This window comes from Chelonia mydas, chromosome 1 (genome assembly GCF_015237465.2).
Source record: "Chelonia mydas isolate rCheMyd1 chromosome 1, rCheMyd1.pri.v2, whole genome shotgun sequence".
NCBI lineage: Eukaryota > Metazoa > Chordata > Testudines > Cheloniidae > Chelonia > Chelonia mydas.
In genome coordinates, this window is record NC_057849.1 from 39,331,894 (window position 1) to 39,357,971 (window position 26,078).

General features: G+C 43.3%; 2 protein-coding genes across 14 annotated transcripts in view; one reads left to right on the forward strand and one right to left on the reverse strand.

The window, feature by feature from the left end:
• CENPJ (centromere protein J) overlaps positions 1–7,880 on the reverse strand; it is a 34,497-nt gene extending 26,617 nt beyond the window's left edge. For 2 of the 7 annotated variants that reach the window (XR_006286119.1, XM_043530185.1), the window contains exons 1-2: positions 4,498–6,676; positions 2,236–2,359 (exon numbers count right to left, since the gene is read on the reverse strand). Coding sequence is in view for 6 of the 7 variants with exons in the window: in XM_043530185.1 (XP_043386120.1) it covers positions 2,236–2,359; positions 4,498–4,770 (397 nt within the window). In the remaining variant the exon portion in view is untranslated. Of the gene's footprint in view, positions 1–2,235; positions 2,360–4,497; positions 6,868–7,735 lie in introns of those variants that run through there. The other 5 variants (XM_043530166.1, XM_007059129.4, XM_027821583.3 and 2 more) reach the window with 5 other exon arrangements.
• Positions 7,881–9,487: 1,607 nt separating this feature from the next.
• PARP4 (poly(ADP-ribose) polymerase family member 4) overlaps positions 9,488–26,078 on the forward strand; it is a 114,336-nt gene continuing 97,745 nt past the window's right edge. For 3 of the 7 annotated variants that reach the window (XR_006286120.1, XM_043530233.1, XM_037890600.2), the window contains exons 1-4: positions 9,635–9,886; positions 11,642–11,774; positions 18,430–18,625; positions 19,806–19,944. Coding sequence is in view for 6 of the 7 variants with exons in the window: in XM_043530233.1 (XP_043386168.1) it covers positions 11,643–11,774; positions 18,430–18,625; positions 19,806–19,944 (467 nt within the window). In the remaining variant the exon portion in view is untranslated. Of the gene's footprint in view, positions 9,887–11,641; positions 11,775–18,429; positions 18,626–19,805; positions 19,945–26,078 lie in introns of all 7 variants that reach the window. The other 4 variants (XM_037890587.2, XM_037890611.2, XM_043530224.1 and 1 more) reach the window with 4 other exon arrangements.

The following is a 26,078-nucleotide window of genomic DNA, read 5'->3' on the forward strand; positions in this document are numbered from 1 at the left end:
GTTCCCAGATGTGACTTTATATTTGATGGTACTGAAATGCATACTGATGCTTGCACACAACTTGTCAAGTGATCTAAGCATTGTGTATCAGGGACCTGTCCTCTACATTATTTACCATTTCCCCCAATTTTGTGTCATCTGCAAACTTTATCTGTAATAATTTCATGTTGTCTTTCAGCTCATTGACAAAAATGTTAAAAAGCACGAGGCCACACGATATAAAGGACCTGATCTTGCTCCATTGAAGTGAATGGCAAAACTCCCATTGGACTTCAATAAGGGTAGAATTAGGCCCATTGGCTGACAAATATATAGTCTATTGACAGGCAACTAGGATTCAATTACCATCAAGCAAACAAATAATTAAAAGAAAACTAAATGTTTACAGTAGCCTAGGAAGATACTAAGATCAGTAACTATGAAAAGACTCCAGCTTATCTAGAAAATTGGGTCTTTCAATAAATTTAACTAACCAGTAGTATTTTTGTGGTCCTTGTTCTTCCAATCGCTTTACATTTTCAGAGATGCATCTAGACGAGGGGTTCTCAAACTTCATTGCACACTACCCCCTTCTGACAAAAAAAAATTAACTACATGATCCCAGGAGGTGGGACCGAAGCCTGAGCCTGTCCAATCCCTGCCACCCCGGGGGGAGGGGGGGGGGAGGGAGGGGGCAAAGCTAAAGCCCTTGCCAGGCAGGGAGCCTGTAATCTCAGCCCCACTGCCCAAGGCTGAAGCTCTCAGGCTTCGGCCCCAGACACTGGGGTTTTGGGTTCAGCCCCTGGCATGAGCAAGTCTAAGCCAGGTCTGGCAACCCCATTAAAACGGGCTCACGACCCACAGTTTGAGAACTGCTGATCTAGACACTGTTTCTCACTGACAGAATCTGAAGATAAACTGCTCTTCAAACATCAGATGAATTCCTTGTCGTTTAACTTTTGTAGTAATTCACTCTTGTGTATGTGAAGAAACAAAAGAAAGATCATCCAGGATAGAGCATTATCTCCACTGAGATTCTGGTACACAGGTGGTGGCAAGTAAGTCACAGTGTTTAAACTAGCTGGATGTCGACATCATTGACTCAGATCTTCTGACTTTCGAGCATAGTCTTGAAGGGGGAGGGGGAAAGATGCATTATGCTTTGTATTTCCATTACAATATTGTTGTCTCTGCGAGGAGGAGACAGCAGTTCCAGAATTGGATTGGTCACATGTTCCTAGGGATAGGGGTCCAGGTACTTTTACATACATCTGGCCAATCTGTAGCCAAGGGTTTTTTTTCCCTTCCCCTCCAGAAATAGCCTAAGGGTATTTCTGTGGGGTGGGGAAGAGTGAAAAAAGGGACTTAGGGTCAACAGTGATGAAGCAGGTTTTCTGAGACAGCTGAACAGAGAGAAGGGAAAGGGAAATGTTTTGGGGGGCAAGTTTAAGAGTCACATTTTTTAATTTTGTTTTTATGTTGTCGAGCTTTCACTATTTTTCTTTCTTTTCTATTTAGACTAAGTTCTCCAAAGCAAGGGCCCTATCATGCTACGTGTTTGTACAGCACCAAACACAACAAGAACCCAGTCCTGGTTGAGGTGTTTGGATGCTACTGTAATATGAATGTTGAGTAGTAGTTTTTAAAATGAACAGGAGTACTTGTGGCACCTTAGAGACTAACAAATTTATTAGAGCATAAGCTTTCGTAAGCTACAGCTCACTTCATCTGATGCATAGAATGGAACATATAGTAAGATATATACACACACACACACAGATAAGTTGGAAGTTACCATACAAACTGTGAGAGGCTAATTAGTTAAGATGAGCTATTATCAGCAGGAGAAAGAAAAAAAAAAAAACTTGTCACAATTGTATGGTAACTTCCAATTGATCTGTATGTATGTGTGTGTGTGTGTGTGTATAGATAGATAGATATCTATCTTACTGTATGTTCCATTCTATGCATCCGATGAAGTGAGCTGTAGCTCACAAAAGCTTATGCGCTAATAAATTTGTTAGTCTCTAAGGTGCTACAAGTACTCCTGTTCCTTTTGCAGACGCAGACTAACACGGCTGCTACTCTGAAACCAGTTTTTAAAATGTTATTTTAAATAATGCAGCGTTTACCTGGGACTAATCCAGTAGTTTTGTGATAGTGTGTGAAAACAGTACTCAACATTTTAAGTAGAATATTAAAATTAAAGTGTTCAATTTCCTTAAGGTATACTGTATACCTTACTTCTCCACTTACCAGGAAGTCCTTGATGGCCAGATACCATGATAAGTAGTTTCTTTTGCTCTTCCATAAGCCTTTGAAGTTGTTCCATCTGTTGCTTCTTCAGCTGTTCTTGTTTCTTATGTTGTATTTCTTTTAGCTTTATCAAGCATAAAAATTAAGTGTGTTTGAAGTCAATAGTTTTCTTAGAATCTACATGAGATTAACTAGCATGAAATGCTTTTTATATTTCTTGCCTGAAGATGCTTTATTATAACAAGTAGCATTTGAACAGGATATAAACAAGCTATGTTAAAACTAAGCCCTTCACTCACTAATGGTACATTTTTAAACAAATTATACTGAAGGTATTTCCATCAGTGCCCAATTCTTTAATAGTTCCACTAGCCTTTAAACGGACCAACTTGTAAATTATATAGAAAACCCCACCTTGAAGACTTTTTTTGTAAAATTCTTTTGAAAAATATCAAGATTCAGCTAATACTTACGTTTGTACTAGTACCTTTTTATTAATACTTGAAATATCTAATGAAAATGAAATCCTTATCATAGGAATTCATCTTGCTCATTTCTTATTTGAAGTCATAATATAACATGTGACATCTCAGTTAGTTACAGAGGAAAAGGCTTTGATGTGACACAGCAAATGAAAAACAAGAAGCACTAAAGACCATTTAGAGTCATAATGCCCCAGTGAGGTAGGGAAGTTTTATACTGATTAAAGTACAGAGGTATTAAGTGACAACCATGGGCCACTAACTGCCACCCTTACATAATAGTGCCTTATTCCACAGGAAATCCCATTGAAAACAAAGATTACTTGCAAAAGTAAAATACTACTCAAACATGAATAGAGGTGACAAGTTGAGAACAGATTCCAGGTCCTGACTCCAACTCTTGTATTCTTACCACTAAATTGTACTTCCTCCCAAAGTGTTCTATTCTCATGCTGGTGTCTTCGTTAAACAAACAGGAAAGTAACCACCTCCAAAACATATCACACACACACACACACACACCCCCCATTCAGAAAATGATTTCTAAATAGAACATCAATGCTTTTAAAGAGGCACACGGTGCTCTTTAAACCATCAACAATTCCTCTTTAAATATCAACATAAAATAACGTATAGTCTTTGCACCTCATCATTATTCCATATTAGTGATGTATTCATTTACTTATTCATATGTAAAATACTTTTGAAAAAACACAGTTTTTAGGGTGAGTTGTGACATTTTGATATGGAGTGTCTCGTTTTATTTTCAATGTTATCAAAGAGGGCTTTGTTTTCATAATAATCTGACTCCAATACTTTATCTACCTAACCCAAATTAAACAAGAATTATAATCAAATGGCAATTCAAGTAGCTTCCAGAACCTGCATATTCCTTTATTCCTCATTCATCTTTAGTGCAGAAGTATTGTAAGTATTGTACAAAAAAAAAAAAAATTTAACAGCACTTCGAAAACGTGAAGTCTACTCAAGACTCAAAAGATTCATCTTCTGTTTATAAATTTTATCTTGATTACCCACGTCTGGTTTTATAGTCTTTTCCCTCATCTAAATTTAACTTAAAAAATAAGCTGTTAGTGTATGTCCAAACATAAAGCTGTGCACCCAGTATGTGATCACATGTAGGTGATGTACTCAGCTGTCCAGTTCAATCCTATGGTCCCTGATCCTGCCATGGCATCTAAATGAGTGCAGCCCTATGCCCACACAGAGGCAGAGTATGTCATTTCCTCCCCAGATGCAAAACTACTCAAATGGAGAGAGATTTTAAAGCCAAATATATTGGTATATAAATTTTCTCAGGACTAACAGAATATTTTGCTATAGAAGAAATGGATAACAAAACTGAAATTCCTCACTGTGTCTCTTTAGCTTTCAGATTTCCAACTGCACTTTAACATAACATTTTAGTACTACAGGTTTTAAAAACTGCATTGTTTTCTCTCAACTTCAGTGGAACAGATGATGGAACATTCTAAAATAGCTGAACAAATAAATACTCTAACTTAAAGCAACTCACTTTCAGAATGGGACCAGGGTTCGGCCCTTAATATTGAGTATTATGAAGAAGAGAGAGCTAGATTAATGATTTACTGTGATTTGGAATTCACTCTTTAAACTAGCGTTGTTCTGAAAGTAAAAGCAATACCTCTTGCCATGTTTAGGTAGCTGCAGTCACCTTGCAGTTAACAGAAGATGTAATTATAGACTATAACAAGAAATCCTAATGAATGCATGTCAAGGGAAAAAATGTTTTTTTTACCTGTTCAAGCTTTTGTAGAAGTGGATCACTGTAATCTGCTTCATTCTGATCATCCACCTCATCACATACAGTGTCAGTTTTAGGGGCTTTCCACAGAGCTGGAGCATCTTTAAGTGTTAACATGGGTTTTTTCTTGACCAAATGAAATGCTGCAACTGGAAAAGTTGTTTCAGTTGTATTTAACTGAAGTCCACCTGGGCTGCCAGACTCCAAGATTTGTTCTTCATGCATGGAGTCTTCACTTATAGAACAGCAGTTTGAAACATGCAGCATTTTAACTGGGTGACTTATAATGTTTACAGTTCCAGATGACTTCTCTCTCTATTTGTTTTCCAAACATGGAAACTAAGATTTAGTATGTCTCTGGAACAGGAAGCATTGGACATCCAGTGTATGATAAAATTTTGTTCACTATTTAAATCTGCAGCAGTGACCATCTGGAAAAATGAATTTCAATTTAATCTGTTATGCAAGCAGCAGTACAACTGGCAAAGTAACATCTGTTTGGTTTGGTTGTCAACTTTAAAAAAAAAAAAAAAAAGTATTTCCAGGTATTGAAAGTTACACGTGAAAAAGGATAAAAAAAAGCTGTTAAATGTACCTACAAATAATACATAAAATTGCTTACAATCCACTCAATATATTTATAAAACTGAATCCTTGTGTATTGTTCCTAATACAATAGAACCCACTTAAACAACTACTTGCTGAGGAATACACATTATGTAAAGCAAAACAAACAATGATGCTTTTAAATTTAGTATCCATTGCAATCAAGTAAATGAATAACATTCCAAACATGCCAAAAGATACAGCATATAAGCAGTGAATCAAGTAACATATTTAGAGTGATGGAGCCCTGAGATTTTTAAATAGGGTCCCCAAAAGTGGGAAGAGAAAAAAATTACTGAGGAGATGCCAAGACGACGCATTTGGCATTTATTTTAAGGCTGCGTTTAAAGTCTCTCTATCTAGATGTGGTGAATTTTACTGTGTTTCACTGAAAGTTAAACACTTAAAACCTTGCTCATTTTTTGAAAACCCTTCATTCAGAGGGTCCTAGTTTGTGTCTGCTCTTGTTCAGGGTACAACATATTCTTAAGCCTAAACCCTGTTAGAGCTTCTGAAGTGCAATTGAATTGCAAACTGTTACAACAATGGGGCAAGACAGGGACGGGGGAGTTCCCACTCGGGCACTCATATTACAACCCCGGGGGGTGGGGGGCGACAGGGTTCCCCAGACTACACACGTCAAGCCTTGACAATTCCGGCCAGGGAGTTTTCCAATGGTTCTAAAGCACACAAAGCAAAAGTCCTGTTTTCATGAGAAGTCGATGCTTTTAAAAACTGTCTTTAGATGAACGTACGAAGGAGACCGTCTCCCTCTTGACAGAGAAGACTTGGCAGGTGGGACATCACATCAGTTTTGAAGCGAGTGGGCAGCAAGCCTGGTAACATTCCCCTCATACACTCAACAGTGCAGCTGCGGGGAGGGCAGAACAAACTACAGCGGCATGCGCCCTCATCACCCGCAGCATCTCCCCCACCCCAGCGCCTGGACACGGGCCGACGTGCCTCACGCCCTGACACAACCACTGGGTGCGAGGGACTCACCACGGCACGATTGTTACAAGCGAGGGACACCCCGCCACGGGGCCCAACGCCTGCCCTGTCCCAATGGTGTGCGTACCTCACCATCACCCCCCGTGAATAGTGGGGGGGGGGCACAACAGCCTCCCCCCGCCAAGAACCTCGCCCCTCCCTCAACACCTGTGGGGGAGGGGGCCCGAAAGCAGCCCCTCCCAGTAGGGGACCGCCACAGCTGCTGCCCCGGCCCGACAGCTCACCCCCAGCCCTGCGCACCCAGGCAGTTACTCCGCACGACCCCCATCCAGGCACCCGCTGAGCCAAGCGCGGCCTAGGCCCGGCTTCCTCATGCCCTACGTACCGACAGCCCCTCGGCCCAGCGCCCCCCGCCAGCTCCCTTTACAGACCTGCCGCCATCGTGCCGCCTCCCAGCGCCACAGGAGGGACAATGCCGGGCCCGGGGTATTGTGGGAGTTGTAGTCCCAACTCGACGACTTCCTCTCCGGGCTGGGAGGGAGCCTTCGGCGTTCGAACTACAGCTCCCGAGAGCCTCGGCCAGCAGCCGGGACGTTATTGGGCTTCAATGGTAAATCTCGAGCTCCCCCCCCACCTTCCCCAGCCTGTGGCAGTTAGAGGGCGGGACTGAATCATCAGTCACCTCCTCCTCCCCACATTGCTCCTGCAGCCCCCGGCTCTGGCTGAGGGAGCTCCCCTCCCCTCTCCACCGGGCGACCCCTCTCCGCCTCCCGGGTTGGGGAGGTGACTATGAGCGACGTTGGACAGTGGGATGCTAAGTTGAGCCTCAGGCTTTTAGGGGCCGAGGGTTTCTCAGGACAGCCTACAACATCTCAGGACTGCTGGCCAGCCACGGCCGGGGTGCTGCAGGTGCCACCGCCAGCAGCTCTGCAGTCTTGTAAAATAATCATAAACTGAGGCATGGGCCTGCCAGGGTGGTCTAGGAGGCGTTAGAGTCGTGTTGGGTGAATGTTACCTGCCTAGGGCGTGCGCGTGTTTGTTTAATAACAGTCTTTTGGTGTCAATTGAACAGGGAAGGGGGAAGGGCAGGAGTAAACAAAAGGGGAAGTGTTGAGCTTTGTAAGTTTCCCATTTTAGGCAGGTATGTGAACACTTTTGGTCTCCAGGTAACAAAGGTTTCAGAGTAACAGCCGTGTTAGTCTGTATTCGCAAAAAGAAAAGGAGGACTTGTGGCGCCTTAGAGACTAACCCATTTATTTGAGCATAAGCTTTCGTGAGCTACAGCTCACTTCATTGGATGCATACTGTGGAAAGTGTAGAAGATCTTTTTATATACACAAAGCATGAAAAAATACCTCCCCCCACCCCACTCTCCTGCTGGTAATAGCTTATCTAAAGTGATCACTCTTCTTACAATGTGTATGATAATCAAGTTGGGCCATTTCCAGCACAAATGCAGGTTTTCTCACCCCCTCCCCCCCCACACACACTGTGTGTATAAAAAGATCTTCTACACTTTCCACAGTATGCATCCGATGAAGTGAGCTGTAGCTCACGAAAGCTTATGCTCAAATAAATGGGTTAGTCTCTAAGGTGCCACAAGTACTCCTTTTCTTTTTGCAGGTAACAAAGGCGTTAGGTGACCAGCCCTCAGTTCCAGCAGCAGGTGACTCACCATTGTACACCCAGCAACCAGTGGTACATAACAGGCTGGGACTTGTCTCCACACCTTTGTATGAGGGGAGAGAGTGGAACAATGGGCTCCGGTTTGCACGAACTAGATACAGCATTTTAATTCCTTGCTAGTTGCCAGTATTGGTCGTAACCTTAGTATCTCTTAATTTCTTCCAGGTTTCAGAGTAGTAGCTGTGTTAGTCTGTATTAGCAAAAAGAAAAGGAGTACTTGTGGCACCTTAGAGACTAACCAATTTATTTGAGCATAAGCTTTCGTGAGCTACAGCTCACATCATCGGATGCATTCAGTGGAAAATACAGTGGGGAGATTTATATACATAGAGAACATGAAACAATTTCTTCCATATATCCTCTAAGTGTGGTTCCCTCCAGTCTAAACAGAGGCGAAGCATAGGCAGACAGGGTCACATGGTGCCGCAGGGCCCCTCCCTGTGGAACAGCTGAGCCAGGCCTGCTTGGGGCAGGGAGCGGGAGAGGCAGAAGGGGAGGAACACTGGGAGCTGCTGCTGCTGCTTGTGCTTCAACTCTGGGGGGAAGAGACAGAGGAACATCTGGGAGCTTCACAGAAGGGCTGCTGCTTTCCAGAACGGGAAGGGCTCTCGGAAGAGTGGGGGGCTTGACTCCAGCTGTTTGGGGGTTGTGCCCCCCCCCGCACACACTGTCAGCAGGCACCTGTCCATAAACCTTTCTTTATCCTTCGTTTGCAGTCTGTCTACATCTTTTCTAAATGACTGTTCCCCATACTGCATACACTGTGCCACTGATGATGTAGTTAGCGCTGTGTAAAAGGCAAGAACTTCCACATTTACCTTATATCCTTTTTTGAAACTACTGAATTTTGGGATTCTCTATTATAAAGTTTTAAATAAATTATTGTAGTGATTTGCCTTCAGTATTTGTTTATAATGAAAACCCTGTGGGCCCGCCAAAGATTTCTCTTTGACTTCTCATCTATGCTAAAAACAAAATAAACCCCATTGCTAACAATGGCTCCAATCTTGCATTTTCATCTCAATGTCCTCATGAAATCCCATTGAGGTTAATAGGGTTCTGTGGAGGCCCACTAGCATGGATTTAGATTGCAGAGGCTTATAGCCAATGATTGTCGGCAACAGATTCCCCTTTGCTTCCACCCTCACATGTCCCCTCATTTGCCTCTACTGGTACTGAAAACAGTTTAATACCTTTGCATAACAGTATTGGGGAAAGCTGCCTTGTCTAGCAAACAAATCCTTTTCAACTTCAGTTGATGGGTGATTGGTGTCAGGCTCATTGCTGACAACCATTGTCATCAATGAGTTACTTGCATAGTGTGGATGGACCCTTATTGTGAAGCTTTGCAGCTCCAAAAAATGAAGGCAAACCCTTCGTTAAAATTCGTCAAAGAGCACAAGCTAAATTCAGATCCTATATCAGGTAAAAATACCTGGTCAGATTAGACTGATTTTGGAAATCTGTGTGTGGAAGTAAAATGCAAACCCTTTTGTGTTAATCCTTAATAGCAAACTGATCCCTAAATAAAGGTGCCTGATTGGAACAGGGCATAGTTGGCTGATGAGTGACACTATTATGCTTTTATTATATCTATAAAACTAATACAACAAACATGTATTTGGGTCACTAGCCAGGGGGAGGATTTTGCTGTCTGTATTGAAGTCTCTCCCTATGGGGATGGGTGGAGAAGAGTCTGTCATAGACGCAGAAAGAGAGAGTAAAATCATCTCCACCCATCAACAAAGCGAAAGAAACAGCGGCGGAAAACCCAGCCCGGCAGCTCCAGTATTGTAGCGTCCACTCTGTATTCTCCAGAGGGATGAAACGGGCGGGCTGGATTCAGTTTCCTAATCCCTAAAAGATCCCCCAGAATTCACTTGCACTGTCAATATCGCCGTCTACGTGCATTTCCGGTGCGGCTCCTGCTGCCCAGTAGGAGAACCTGCTTCTTGTTCAATTCTGTTGATCGTCTGCTTCGTAGTCAGTGCTGTCTTTTGTGCCGTTTGGACAGTCCTTTCCCTTTAGTACCATTGGAACAGGAGAACATTCCACCCCCTCCAGTCATTACACGCAGCCTCTGTCACACATCTTTGCAGATACTGGAAGATCCCTCTGGCAGGAAGCTCGCTCCCAGCAAGTGAGTTTATCCAGTTTGTCTCACTCTGTAACACTAGATTTTAGTCTAGGGGTGGACTCGGGTGCTTCTTTACATCTATAGACGTGTGTTTCTTATTAGGTTGCAGACGAATAAGGGGGAAGATGAGGGAGAGTGAAATCTTTCCTCTCCTTGGATTTGCACTTCCTCCTCTGTTTACTGGGTGATTCAGATGTTAACTGTATTTGCAGGCCTCATCTCTTTAAGAAACTTCTCTCTTTTCTAGTTGAGCAGTAAGTAGTTTGACAGAGAAAGTGTAATATGGAATGCCCTTTTTGGTGCTTTCTTGGGAATTATTGCCATCTGTTTGGGTTGTTTCTTGAATTGCGGGATCAGATCTGGGTGTGTTGGCTAGATCGACATTTGTAATTATTTTCATTTACCTTAAACTCTAGAAATAATCTCATTGCTCTGGCTGCACAAATATGGTACATTATTTTTCTAAATGTGAGTATGACATCAAATTTTAAAAGGGGGTTGCGGGCCACAGTCTGTTCTAGAGGTTATATTGAGAAAATCCTTTTTTTTGGCAACTGTACATTCTCAGAGGAGGATTTGAGATGGACTGTGGAAACTGCATTCAAATCCAGTTTAGGTTCAGTCTAAGGTTTGGGTCTGACAGTGCTGAAATTATATGACTATTCACATCAAAGGGACCAAAATGGCAAGAGCTCTATTGATCTGGTAAGATTTTCACCACTTCAGGTAGTCTCAGAAGATTTCCATTGTTCCACTCATTCCAACTGCTTCAACAAATGGGCAGTGGTTTAACTACGCAATACTGATTCATCACCGAGCGCAGTCCATCCTGTGCAGTGAATGAGGCAGAAATAGTGTGGGAAAAATAGCATGTGATCATAATGTATACACACAAAGAAGCTCAATTAAGGTTGCTTGATTTGGGCATTTCCTAACTTCTGAGAGCTTGAATTTGCAAACATATTGTTCTTTTAATGTAGTATTTTTGTGTGTGATGTGACAAAGTGGGAATTTTTCATAATATTTTGTGTGAACATCATGTGGATTTCACTTTCCCCTATGTCAGGGGTGGCCAACCTGTGGCTCCTGAGTAGGGTGACCAGATGTCCTGGTTTTATAGGGGCAGTCCTGATATTTGGGGCTTTGTCTTATATAGGTGCCAATTACCCCGCACCCCCTGTCCCGATTTTTCACCCTTGCTATCTGGTCAACCTACTGCGGAGCCACATGCGGGTCTTCAGAAGTTAATATGTGGCTCCTTGTATAGACACCGACTCCAGGGCTGGAGCTATATGCGCCAACTTTCCAATGTGCTCACTGCTTGCGGATCACTGATTGGATGCAGATACAAATTTTGTATCCCCGCAGGGCTCTAGGAATTTGCATGTACTGTAATGCTATTGTGTCAGTAAGAGACAGAGTCATTTTGGCCTTGTCTAAGATAAGAAAATTGCCCACTGCTAATAACAGATGTGATCAACAGGTGCAGCTAAACTGATTTGGAACATGATTTATCTGCAAGTCTAGACCAGGCCAGACACTGTTCAGCAGCATTTCAGAAACTATGGTTAAAACCAATTCAGAGTGGCCTTGTTGATGGAACTGAAAAGAGTATTAATAACAGTGGAATCTTTTTGAATGTCCCTAGTGTAGACAAGAATGTAATGTTTGGTGATAGGTCACTTGGGTGGGGTATGGTATGCAAGGAAATTCTGGAAGTTTTGTGAATTAAAACACTGTTTGTTTGTTTTTTAATAGGATGACTGTGGGAATCTTTGCAAACTGTGTGTTCTTTCTTAAAATGAAACATTTACCCATTCAGGAGAAGAACAGACTGAGAACATGCATTAAAGAAAATGGTGGAATAATTTATTTTGTGCTAAATCATGAGGTATATTTCACTTTTTTTTCCCCTAATGAATATGGAAGAAGGTTAACTTTTGCCTCTGGCAGAAAAATCACAAATGGTGCAGATAGAATGAGTGAGAGTGCTTTCATGTATGAAGTTTTAATATAAATAGTTCTATTTATCAGTGCAGTTGTAATGTATCTATCACTGTAATCTCTAGATGACACATAAAAATTAAGAGCAATATCCTTTCTGTCCACAAAAGGACCACATGTTCCACCTTTACTTTGTTTTACTGTGTCATTTTTGATGGTAGTCTTTTTCCAGGAGAAAAATTACCAGGCCATTATTCTTCTCCTCATCACCGAGGGAAGGCGTCACACAAAATGACAGGTCTTGCATTAGGTCTTGTATTTTTGTTTGGATTAGTGTAGAATCATAAAAGCGTAGGACTGGAAGGGACCTCAAGAGGTCATCTAGTTCAGTCCCCTGCACACAAGGCAGGACTCTGTAATAACTAGACCATTCCTGACAGGTGTTTGTGTAAACTGTTCTTAAAAATCTCCAATGACGGAGATTTCACAGCCTCCCTAGGCAATTTGTTCCAGTCCTTAACTACCCTGACAGGAAGTTTTTCCTAATGTCCAACCTAAACCTCCCTTGCTGCAATTTAAGTCCATTGCTTCTTGTCGTATCCTCAGAGGTTAACAAGAACATTTTTTCACCCTCCTCATTTATTGTACTTAGAATCATAGAATATCAGGGTTGGAAGGGACCTCAGGAGGTCATCCAATCCAACCCCCTGCTCAAAGCAGGACCAATCCCCAACTAAATCATCCCGGCCAGGGCTTTGTCAAGCCTAACCTTAAAAACTTCGAAGGAAGGAGATTCCACCACCTCCCTAGGTAACGCATTCCAGTGTTTCACCACCCTCCTAGTGAAAAAGTTTTTCCTAATATCCAACCTAAACCTCCCCCACTGCAACTTGAGATCATTACTCCTCATTCCGTCATCTGCTACCACTGAGAACAGTCTAGATCCATCCTCTTTAGAACCCTCTTTCAGGTAGTTGAAAGCAGCTATTAAATCCCCCCTCATTCTTCTCTTCCGCAGACTAAACAATCCCAGTTCCCTCAGCCTCTCCTCATAAGTCATGTGTTCCAGTCCCCTAACAATTTTTGTTGCCCTCTGCTGGACGTTTTCCAATTTTTCCAAATCCTTCTTGTAGTGTAGGGCCCAAAACTGGACACAGTACTCCAGATGAGGCCTCACCAATGTCGAATAGAGGGGAACGATCATGTCCCTCGATCTGCTGGTAATGCCCCTACTTATACATCCCAAAATGCCATTGCCCTTCTTGGCAACAAGGGCACACTGTTGACTCATATCCAACTTCTTGTCCACTGTAACCCCTAGGTCCTTTTCTGCAGAACTGCTGCCTAGCCATTCGGTCCCTAGTCTGTAGCGGTGCATGGGATTCTTCCGTCCTAAGTGCAGGACTCTGCATTTGTCCTTGCTGAACCTCATCAGATTTCTTTTGGCCCAGTCCTCTAATTTGTCTAGGTCCCTCTGTATCCTATCCCTACCCTCCAGAGTATCTACCGCTCCTCCCAGTTTAGTGTCATCTGCAAACTTGCTGAGGGTGCAATCCACACCATCCTCCAGATCATTTAATGAAGATATTGAACAAAACCAGCCCCAGGACTGACTCTTGGGGCACTCTGTTTGATACTGGCTGCCAACTAGACATGGAGCCATTGATCACTACCCGTTGAGCCCCACAATCTAGTAAGCTTTCTGTCCACCTTATAGTCCATTCATCCAGCCCAGACTTCTTTAATTTACTGTCAAGAATACTGTGGGAGACCGTGTCAAAAGCTTTGCTAAAGTCAAGGAACAACACGTCCACTGCTTTCCCCTCATCCACGGAGCCAGTTATCTCGTCATAGAAGGCGATTAGATTAGTCAGGCATGCCTTGCCCTTGGTGAATCCATGCTGACTGTTCCTGATCACTTTCCTCTCCTCTAAGTGCTTCAGAATTGATTCCTTGAGGACCTGCTCCATGATTTTTCCAGGGACTGAGGTGAGGCTGACTGGCCTGTAGTTCCCAGGATCCTCCTTCATCCCTTTTTTAAAGATGGGCACTACATTAGCCTTTTTCCAGTCGTCCGGGACCTCCCCCGATCGTCATGAGTTTTCAAAGATAATGGTCAATGGCTCTGCAATCACATCCGCCAACTCCTTTAGCACTCTCGGATGCAACGCATCCGGCCCCATGGACTTGTGCTCGTCCAGCTTTTCTAAATAGTCCCGAACCACTTCTTTCTTCACAGAGGGCTGGTCACCTCCTCCCCATGCTGTGCTGCCCAGTGCAGCAGTCTGGGAGCTGACCTAGTTCATGAAGACTGTACACTTGCTTTTTCCACATCCTCTGTCACTAGGTTGCCTCCCCCATTCAGTAAGGGGCCCACGCTTTCCTTGACCACCTTCTTGTTGCTAACATACCTGAAGAAACCCTTCTTGTTACTCTTAACATCTCTTGCTAGCTGCAACTCCAGGTGTGATTTGGCCTTCCTGATTTCACTCCTGCATGCCCGAGCAATATTTTTATACTCTTCCCTGGTCATTTGTCCAATCTTCCACTTCTTGTAAGCTTCTTTTTTGAGTTTAAGATCAGCAAGGATTTCACTGTTAAGCCAAGCTGGTCGCCTGCCATATTTACTATTCTTTCTACACATCGGGATGGTTTGTTCCTGTAACCTCAGTAAGGATTCTTTAAAATACAGCCAGCTCTCCTGGACTCCTTTGCCCCTCATGTTATTCTCCCAGGGGATCCTGCCCATCAGTTCCTTGAGGGAGTCAAAGTCTGCTTTTCTGAAGTCCAGGGTCCGTATTCTGCTGCTCTCCTTCCTTCCCTGTGTCAGGATCCTGAACTCGACCATCTCATGGTCATTGTCTCCCAGGTTCCCATCCACTTTTGCTTCCCCTACTAATTCTTCCCGGTTTGTGAGCAGCAGGTCAAGAAGAGCTCTGCCCCTAGTTGGTTCCTCCAGCACTTGCACCAGGAAATTGTCCCCTACCCTTTCCAAAAACTTGCTGGATTGTCTGTGCACCGCTGTATTGCTCTCCCAGCAGATATCAGGGTGATTGAAGTCTCCCATGAGAACCAGGGCCTGCGATCTAGTAACTTCCGTGAGTTGCCGGAAGAAAGCCTCGTCCATCTCATCCCCCTGGTCCGGTAGTCTATAGCAGACTCCCACCACGACATCACCCTTGTTGCTCACGCTTCTAAACTTAATCCAGAGACACTCAGGTTTTTCTGCAGTTTCATACCGGAGCTCTGAGCAGTCATACTGCTCTCTTACATACAATGCAACTCCCCCACCTTTTCTGCCCTGCCTGTCCTTCCTGAACAGTTTATATCCATCCATGACAGTACTCCAGTCATGTGAGTTATCCCACCAAGTCTCTGTTATTCCAATCACATCATAATTCCTTGACTGTGCCAGGACTTCCAGTTCTCCCTGCTTGTTTCCCAGGCTTCGTGCATTTGTGTATAGGCACTTGAGATAGCTTGCTGTTTGTCCTGCTTTCTTAGTATAAGGCAGAAGCCCTCCCCTTTCGCGCTCTCCTGCTTGTGCTTCCTCCCGGTATCCCACGTCCCCACTTACCTCAGGGCTTTGGTCTTCTTCCCCCGGTGAACCTAGTTTAAAGCCCTCCTCACTAGGTTAGCCAGCCTGCTTACGAAGATGCTCTTCCCTCTCTTCGTTAGGTGGAGCCCGTCTCTGCCTAGCACTCCTCCTTCTTGGAACACCATCCCATGGTCAAAGAATCCAAAGTCTTCTCTCTGACACCACCTGCGTAGCCATTCGTTGACTTCCATAATTCAACGGTCTCTACCCAGGCCTTTTCCTTCCACGGGGAGGATGGACGAGAACACCACTTGCGCCTCAAACTCCTTTATCCTTCTTCCCAGAGACATGTAGTCTGCAGTGATCCACTCGAGGTCATTCTTGGCAGTATCATTGGTTCCCATGTGGAGAAGCAGGAAGGGGTAGCGATCCGAGGGCTTCGTGAGTCTCGGCATTCTCTCCATCACATCGTGAATCCTAGCTCCTGGCAAGCAGCAGACTTCTCGGTTTTCCCGGTCGGGGCGGCAGATAGATGGCTCAGTCCCCCTGAGGAGAGAGTCCCGCACCACCACCACCCGCCTCCTCCTCTTGGGAGCGGTGGTCATGGAACCCCCATCCCTAGGACTGTACATCTCATGCCTTCCGATCGGCAGAGTCTCCTTCTGTTCCCTTCCCTCAGATGTATCATCCAGTCCACTCTCCGCATTAGTACCTATGGAGAGAGCATGAAAACGGTTGCTTACCTGTATCTGCACTGTTGGTACATGGACGCTCCCCTTTCTTCTTCTGGAGGTCACATGCTGCCAGATTTCTTCACCGTCCTCCCGTCCCCGCTGCGCAGCCTGCTCTGAATCTTCAGAACATTGTGCCCGTAGAAGCATATCCTGACGTCTGTCCAGGAAATCTTCAGTTTCTCGATACTTGTTTCTCCAGACCTTGAACCTTCTCTTCCAATATGGAGACCAGCTTGCACTTTGTACAGACAAAGTCACTTTTGTCCTGTGGAAGAAAGACAAACATGGCACATCCAGTGCAGGTCACAACAGCTGAACGCTCCCCATCCATATTACTTTCCTTTTACGAGCTTCCTCAGGAGTTGTAGTAACTACTCAGAGAAGCCAGCAAGATGTAAGCCCCAGTGGGTTCTACCCAGGCGAACTCCCAGGCAAACTCCCCCTGTTAGCCTCTCTGCTGTTTGCCACTTAGCTGGTTCTAGCTGACTGGCTTTTTATAACAGTCAGGCCCACTCAAAGCTCACCTGGAACAAAGCACTCCCAATTCACACTTTTCAAACAACCAAGCAAACACACAGTCAAACTGTCCCCACAACAGACACTCAGATACTCACCAACACAGCCTCTCTAATGCAGCCCTTAGCGTACCTCCTCTCAGACAGATCCCAGGCAAACTCACTCTGTTAGCCTCTCTGCTGTTCACCACTCAGCTGGTTCACAGCTGACTGGCTTTTTATAACAGGCCCACTCTTGAAAACTGTTACCGTGTCTCTCCCCCCCTTCCCCCCCCCCCGAGTCATCTTTTCTCCAGACTAAACAAACCCAATTTTTTCAATCTTTCCTCATGGGTCATGTTTTCTAGACCTTTAATCATTTTCGTTGCTCTCCTCTTTACTTTCTTTAGTTTGTCCACCTCTTTCGTGAAATGTGGCACCCAGAACTGGACGCAATAGTCCAGAAGAGGCATTATTAGCACAGAGTAGAGGGTAAGAATTACTTCTCGTATCTTGCTTACAACACTCCTGCTAATATACCCCCAGAATGATGTTTGCTTTTTTTGCAACAGTGTTACACTGTTGACTCATATTTAGCTTGTAATCCACTATGACCCCCAGATCCCTTTCCGCAGTACTCCTTCCTAGGCAGTCATTTCCCATTTTGTATGTGTTCCTTCCTAAGTGGAGTACTTTGCATTTGTCCGTATTGTATTTCATCCTGTTTACTTCAGACCATTTCTCCAATTTGTCCAGATCATTTTCAATTTTAATCCTATCCTCCAAAGCACTTGCAACCCCTTCCAGCTTGGTATCATCTGCAAACTTTATAATCGTATTCTCTATGCCATTGTCTAAATCATTTATGAAGATATTGAACAGAACTGGACTCAGGACTGATTCTTGCGGGACCTACTTGATATGCCCTTCCAGCTTGATTGTGAACCACTGATAACTACTCTCTGGGAACAGTTTTCCAACCACTTATGCACTCACCATATAGTAGCTCCATCTAGGCCAGTGGTGGGCAATCTGTGGCCTGTCACAGTAATACACTGGTGGGCCATAAGACAGTTTATTTACATTGACCATCCACAGGCATGGCCATCCACAGCTCCCAGTGGCCATGGTTCGCCATTCCCGGCCAATGAGAGCTGCGGGAAGCAGCGTGGGCCACAGCGGATTATCCTGATGGGCTGCAGGTTGCCCACCACTGATCTAGGCTATATTCCACTAGTTTGTTTATGAAAAGATATGCCACATCTACTGCTTCCCCCATCCACAAGGCTTGCTGCCCTGTCAAAGAAAGCTATTATATTGGTTTGACACAATTTGTTCTTGACAAATGCTCATTGACTGTTACTTATCACCTTACTATCTTCTAGATGTTTGCGAATGATTGCTTGATTATTCATTCCATTATCTTTCCAGGTACTTGAAGTTAAGCTGACTGGTCTGTAATTCTCCAGGTTGTCCTTATTCCTCTTTTTATAGATTGATACTATATTTGCCCTCTTCCAGTCCTCTGGAATCTCTTCCATCTGCCATGAGTTTTCAAAGATAATTACTAATGGCTCAGATATCTCCTCAGTCAGCTCCTTGAGTATTCTATGATGTATTTCATCAGGCTCTGGTGACTTGAATATATCTAACTTGTCTAAGTAATTTTTAACTTGTTCTTTCTCTATTTTAGCCTCAGAATTGACATCAGTTTCACTGGCATTCACTATGTTGTTTACTAATAGGAAATTAGTATTGAGTAAACGAACTAGTAAACTGCAGTAGTTACCTATTTTTGCATCTGCATAATGGCTGTGATTTTAACCTCGTTTTTAGTGTACACATGTCATTGTGGATAATGTTGCTGTACTCAGCTCTTATCATCTGAAAACTATTGAGAAGTATCGACTCCCCATTGTAAGTGCTGATTTTGTATGGAAATCAGCAGAAGAAAGAAAACTTTTACAGATTGATGACTATGAATCTAGTAAATCATTGGAAGGTACTTCTGATCAAAAGCCAAGCTGTTACGGTAAGTGTATTTAGTGAAGTTTTTTATGGGCTGGTTACTTTGGAGAGGAAGATTTAATTTAGAACTAATTTCAAATGGATTAGCAACAATGGCTGTTTGCAGAAAAGTAATATAAATAGTAGCTGCAGAAAAGAAGCTGGGCATAATGGACCACACCACAGTGGAGTTTTTCCCATTGATTTTAACGGGCTTTGGATCAGGCCCTGAATCAGGAATATGGGTAAAATAATAAATTCAATCATGACAGTCTTTTTGAACCCACTGAAAAAATATCAGTTGTAGTTAGCTAGAAGCTTTAGTTTGATTCAACAGTAAATATTGGGTTAACAGAATGCTACAAAGAAGGGTGTTAGTTTCTGAGACAACAAACTTTGAGGAATTATGAAATCTAGAGAACAGGATGTAAGAGTAGAAGGATGAAATTAACAGCAATGAGTATGGAAGAAGGATTTCAACATACTATAATTAAGATACACAGACTTCAATTTTACTCAGAAAGAAAACTACAAGCAAAAAAGGTCCGTAGTGACACTGAGAGACTACTCAAGAATTTTAAAATAGACCAAATAATCTGTTTTAGGTTATTAGGCCCCTCATACTTTGTCTTCAATTTTTTTTTTCAGATTGAGACCCATTCATTATTTCCCCCCCCCCCTTTTTTTAAAACACTTCTAAGTAACTTTTATTTCTTTTTGCTTTTTGGTGATAGCAGTGTCTCCTAATGAATTGTCATCTGTGAGTTTTGTGTGTTGTTCACCCCCTCCATAAGATTGTAGTAAAGATGTTGTTATACTTTTCTGAACTCCTTGTAATGCAGAATTTAGTATCTCATGGATAAATTAATATTATGGATCAGTGTGGTCTTGAAAAATAAACGCAGGGTTAGGAGTCAGGAGCCCCTGAGTTCTAATCTCGGCTCTACCAGTGACTCACTGTTGGACGTTGGCCAAATAATTTTACCTCATTGCCTCAGTTTCTCTATTTGTAACCTGCTACTGTTTACCTTAGCTACCTGTTAGGAGTATTGTGATATTAATTATTTAGCGTCCATACAGTTCTTTGAACATATAAAGCACTTCGTAAATGCTAAGTAGCATTATTGATTTTTGAGCTATTAATATGTTAAACATAAGTAAACCAGGTAGAAGGAATTATGCCAAGTAACGTATTTTGATAACAGGTGAAAAAAAACCCTCATCTTCTGAGCATGATATTAAGGAAAAAGAGGATACCACTGAGAAGAATGAAAACTGTGGCCCTGATCCCACTCCCTTGGAAGTCAGTGATTGCTCTGGTGGGCCAAGTATGGAGAGCATCAGGTAATCCCTCTGCCTAGCATAAAAGAAAAAATGTATTTTGATATTAAGTGTGAAAGGGGGTCAGTTTACGAATTTGCCAGCATTCCTGTTAGATTTTTAAAGTTGAAATCTAACAAATTATGTTTACCAATATGTAATAGAATCCAATAGGATAAACCCTTTTCACTGAGTCCAGGGAATGTTAGCTTATTAGTTTAGCACTAGGTTCTTTTCAGGTCAACTTTCCTGATTGAGAAGTACTGCTCACTTGCTTGTTCTTAACCAATCAACAATTTATTAATTCACCAGAATCACATTAACATAAACAATCAACAGTTCCCGACACAAGTGTAGACACAGCCAAGTGTGTGTACTACAACACAATACGGTCTTACAAGCAATTATCACAGACCAGAGTTTGAGGCTGAGTAGTTATATCAGAGAACAATGCAAATTACCAAAATTTCTCATTACATTTACTTATGGATCAACAATTCTCAATCTGTTAGTACCTAACACATTTATCACAAGTGCAAAGGTGTACTTGTCTGTAAGGCATTTTAAAGAGCATGGTTACTTCTCTTTGGCTAGATTGGTGCAAAAGGGACAAGTTTACAATATTAAAAGCAAAAAGAAAAGGAGTACTTGTGGCACCTTAGAGACTAACAAATTTATTTGAGCATGAGCTTTCGTGAGCTACAGCTCACTTCATCGGATGCATGTAGTGGAAAATACAGTGGGGAGATTTTATATACACAGAGAACATGAAACAATGGGTGTTACCATACAGACTGTAACAAGAGTGATCAGGTAAGGTGAGCTATTACCAGCAGGAGAGCGGGGGCTGGGGGGGGAACCTTTTGTAGTGATAATAAAAGTGGGCCATTTGCAGCAGTTGACAAGAACGTGTGACGAAAATCTCTACGCCAATTTGATTGGACTTACAAAGGAGTTAAAATCTAAAATACGGTTATCTGAGGTATCACTAGGGAGTGTAGACTCAGCAAGATAACGTGCAGTTATTTATATTAAAGGTTGTTTTTTCCCTTTCTAATCTTTGAAAAGAAATCTCACTACCTCTTATCCTCCTAACCCTGGGAGGGGGAAGAGTCCTTTCCATATGTCTAGTCCAGGCATCAGTTGCACTTCGGATTCTGCAGCTTCTTGTGTTAGGTTCAATCTACGCTCTCGAGCACATTGTGACCTCAGTTTTATGTACTCTAGCTTCAGGTCTCGTTGGAGGAGGCCACTCTCTGATTCTTGTTGGGCATGTGCCAAATGGGTGCTGAGATTTCAGCTCTTAGTGTCTTTTCTACTTCCACTGGTACCCAGTAGATGGCGATGGTGTATAACAAATTTCCTTAATCTTTTTTATATCAGAGGCTTTTAAAATTTGATTCATTTCAAGCAGGCCGGAACTCCATCCCCCACCCCCACCCCTCCTCCTCTACCTCCTCCTGGGGCCCCGTCCTTTGGCCAGGCCAGATAGAGGCACACAGGAGCTGTGGTAGGGTGAGCACTGAGCATATTCCCCCTGTGCAGAGCTGCACCCCCAAAGCCCCTCTCCTTCCCTCTTTCTCCCCTCCCCCCCGCGTGGAGCTGCCCCCGCCCCAAGTCCCTTTTTGGCAAAACTGGGCATTTGTTCCATTTGCTCTTGCCAACTGATGATGAACAAATGCCCATTTTTGCCAAAAAAAGTTGGGAAGTCCGGGGTAGGGCTTAAAAGGGGACTGTCCTGGCCAAAACAGGACATATGGTCACCCTAAAGTGGGGGTTGGGGCCCCGAGGGAGTCACATGGTTATTACATGGGGTGTGGGTCACAAGTTGTCAGCCTCCACCTCAAACCCTGCTATGCCTCCAGCATTTATAATGGTGTTAAAATATATTAAAAAGTGTTTTTAATGTATAAGGAGGGGTTACACGTCAGAGGTTTGCTATGTGAAAGTACAACAGTTTGAGAACCACAGCCCTAGACTGTAGTAAGAGCTGCCCGGGCAGTGTTTTCCCCAGGAATTGAAATTAGGTGGAGCGTTCAAATATACGGGGTAGGGGGCAGGGCTGATGAGGGGTGAGACCATGAGGGTGATGGTGGGCTGTATGGCACCATAGTAAAAACGGAAAAATGTTTCATGACTATTTTATTAGATTTAACTCATGTTTTAAAATCATCACACAAATTAAAATTGGCTACTCAAGCCTTCTATGAAGCACTACATCTACATCCTTCTTGGTTTCTTGTTATAATTTTGCACAACTCTGTTAATGAACTTCTTGAATGCAATGCGTTCATCTTTGGTGGCTTCTTGTGTGTACAGTACTTCCATTCCTTCAGTTGATATGCTCATTAGTTCATTCACATGATCAGGCAGAAGGCGACTTCTTTCAGAACACAAAATTCTATTCAATGATGCAAAAGAATGCTCAGCTGTAGCTGTTGTGACTGGGAGTAGCAAGAGATGAATTCCTACTTCTTTCATCCCAGGAAACATAACACAAAGATCGGTTCAAGCCAAAATAAAAAAGAAGTTGAAGTAAAATCTTCATTCATTCGTCGTATGATATTCAACTCTGTGTTCAAATTCTCTATTCTGTCCTGAGTACATGGCAGCCCCATTTCTGCTAGTGCTTCATGCTGCTCAACTGTCGGTGTTTTATAGGACAGGGATCTGTAAAAGCTACGTAGAGGTTGAGTAGTATCTAGAAGTCGCTGTTGTAGATTTTTAAGAATCAAGTCTGTGTACTTTTTCAGTTGTCTTAACAAACACTTCTTGTCCTCTTCACTTAAGGATTCAATATTAATGTCTTCATTAGTCAACTTCTGAACTGAAGTCTTTGCTTCTTCCAGTACTTTTTCAATGGATAGCTCTCTGATTCATCCAAATGTAGCTTCTGTTGCTGGACAAAGATCTACCACTGTTGTAGCAGATGCCTGGATGGCATTGTTTAATGACCCAAATGGTTTCAACAGTAGAATTACAAGAAAGAGAATGGCAGTAGTCTTCTCTGAACGTAGTAGCAAAGGTAATCCACCAGCCTCACTACTTAGATCCATCCCATCTTGGTAGATACTTTCCAAAGTCAGTAATAATGGCTGGAGTAATTTTAAGACAACAGCCACGGATTGCTCATGATAAAGCCAGAGGGTTTCCCCGGTTGTACTAATTTGAACTTCAGTCCGAGTGTATCTTCTATATTTTCCAAGATATTCAATCTTTTTGGACTCTTGCTGAAAAAATAATACAATGAAGACATTAAATTTATAGCTTTTTAAATGTCTTTTGAAGAGTCTGCAGCTCGTACTGGCACTAGTTGGAGTATATGGCCTCTGCAGTGTGTACAGGAGAGATTAGGGTTACACTTTTCTCTGAGCAAAGCTTGTACTCCACCGTGTCTTCCAGAGAAGTCTGCAGCTCCATGAAATGCACAAACAGCCATCTGTTTGGGGTCCAATTGACAAGCATCTAACTCTTCTAAGATGTGGGTTGTCACAGATGCAGCTGATGTGTCTTCTATAACTTGAACATCTAGAAATGCATCTACTGACCTACCACTGACATCAAGATAACGTACACAATGACTTAATACTTGTTGCTCATTTGCATCGATGCATTCATCAGCCCCGTATGCAAATTTTTTGAATGTTGTGAGAGAGTTCTTCACTTTTTCAGCTGTTGAGTCTTTCACTGTTGCACCACATGCTTCTTGCCAGTCAGTTGAGTTTCTTGCAGAAAGATAGTGAGCATTTGCTGGTCTTGTTTGGCACCAGTGTTCAACTTCAGGATGAACAAGTGACAATGCACTTAACATTGGCCTCCAGTTTGTAGTGTGTGGTATCTCTTGCTTAAATAGAAAGTATGATGCCACAGCCATGTTTGTTCACATGAACTGTGTTGTGTCTCCAGCAATCTTAACAGTCTCATTAACTCTCACCGGTGTTGTCCTTGGTCAGTGGAGACTCAGAGTTCAGAGGTGCTTTCACATGAGTTCACCTCCCAGGTGGTGGGCAAGAAAGCACCTTGCTCGTTCCTCCAGCTGCTCACTGTTTGCTCTGGCCACTGTTGTTCATTGTGTCACCATTCACTTCATCGCTGTGTTGCCAATGGCCCTGCACCATCACCTTCTGCTGCCACCTGCCACTGTGACCTCTGCAAGTTGGTCTCTTGAGGTTCCACCCAACTTCAAGTGATTTCAGCTGAGCTCTCAGTGGGGGAACCTCGCTGCTAGTGCAGACTGGGCTGTCTCTTCCACAGAAACACTGTTCCACAGCAGGCCTAAGCACTTAGTCCTGATTATCAGTGATTTCAGCTGTAGTGGTCACTTAACAAAACAAAAGACTGTCTATGGCAGGGGTGGGCAAACTTTTTGGCCCAAGGGCCACATATGGGTATGGAAATTATATGGTAGGCCATTAATACTCACAAAATTGGGGGGTGGGGTGCAGAAGGGAGGGAGGGCTCTGTATGGGGGTACAGGCTCTGGGATGGGGCCAGAAATTAGGTGTTCAGGGTGTGGGAGGAGGCTTCGGGCTGGGGGGTGAGGGCTCTGGGGTGCAGGAGGGTGGGACCGAGGGGTTTGGAGGGTGGGAGGGGGGATCAGGGCAGGTGGTCAGGGGTGCAGGCTCTGGGCGGCACTTATCTCAAGCAGCTCCCAGAAGCAGCAGCATGTCCTCTCTCCGGCTCCTATGCAGAGGCGCAGCCAGGTGGCTCTGCGCACTGCCCCGTCTGCAGGCACCACCCCTGCACCTCCGATTGGCCCTATTTGCTGGCCAATGGGAGCTGTGGGGGCAGCGCTTGTGGTGGAGGGCAGCGTGCAGAGCCCCTGGCTGTCCCTACGCATAGGAGCTGGAGGAGGGATGTGCCAGTGCTTCTGGGAGCTGTGCGGAGCAAGCCCCCGACCCCGCTCCATGGCAGAAGCTTGAGGGCTGGATTAAAACATCTGAAGGGCTGGATGCAGCCCCCAGCCCATAGTTTGCCCACCCCGATCTATGGAGCCTAATCAGCTCTGTCTTTAAAGAGAGGAGAGGGGCAGGTCAAATAGTACTTGTGACTCACGCAGACCATCAAGCAAAACACCTGTCCCAGCCTCTCTCTTGATGCCCTCAATCAGCACAGGCTAAGTATAGTTCTACTGCCCTTTACTCATACAATAAGAATAACAACGTTTTATCCCCCCCCCCGAACCCACCGCATTCAAGTGATTTGTAACCCAGCCCCAGCCAAAATCTATCACCTGGGCAACACAGCTCTGTTTGCTAGATACCTAGGTAGATTAGGTGTGAATGTAATGTATATATATATACATTATATATATATAAGAAAAAGCACAATTTTTAGCTTTTTAATATCAGGAGTGGTAAAAGTTGTCTTCCTTAATGTTGCTAGAGGCCTAGAGAACTGTATGAGCTTTCAGTTAGAGGCAAGGATATTGAATCTTTCATAAATAGAGCTTTTTCTCCCAAGCATTTGCCAGGAGTTTGAGTTAAATAGGTGTTACAAAACAATCTGACTAAAATCCATTCCTCTTCCGTTTTGTCAGATTTTAATCTCTTGTGACATCCTAATCTGCTAGTTCTCAAGCAGTCTAGAGAGTCCTCCATCAAAAACAGGCAATTCAAACTGGAGATTTCTGATTCATAAAACCGCATGGCACTTTTTATGAAAGAGAACCTCCAGGCCTTTTTTTTAATACATCTTAAGAAAGCAAAAAAAAAAAAAAAAAGTTTTTCCCCATTTTTAGGTCACCTTTAACTTTGACTTTCTTGAGTTTTGTACTGGTTAAATAGACACATATAACTCAATCCTGCGTCCCTGGTACATGCAAAACTTCCATTGATCTCATTGGGAATTAAATAGGCAGAAAAGACTGTGGGCTCAGGCTCTGTGTTTAAAAAATTTAATATTATAACATAAAATATAGTTATTTATTCTAATTATTATGATAATATTATCATGTAAAATAATTGATTATGATTTTAAAAGTCCATACTATCTTAAACTAGAGTTTTGTTCACTATAGCCATTTCTCTGGCTACAGAATTCCTCTGCTAAAACAGACAGATTTTTGTTTACATTCCTGTCTGGTCCTTCTGTCACATAACACTCAATTAAACTGATTTTCAGAAGTGCTGAGCACCTGCAGCTACCACAAAGCCCCC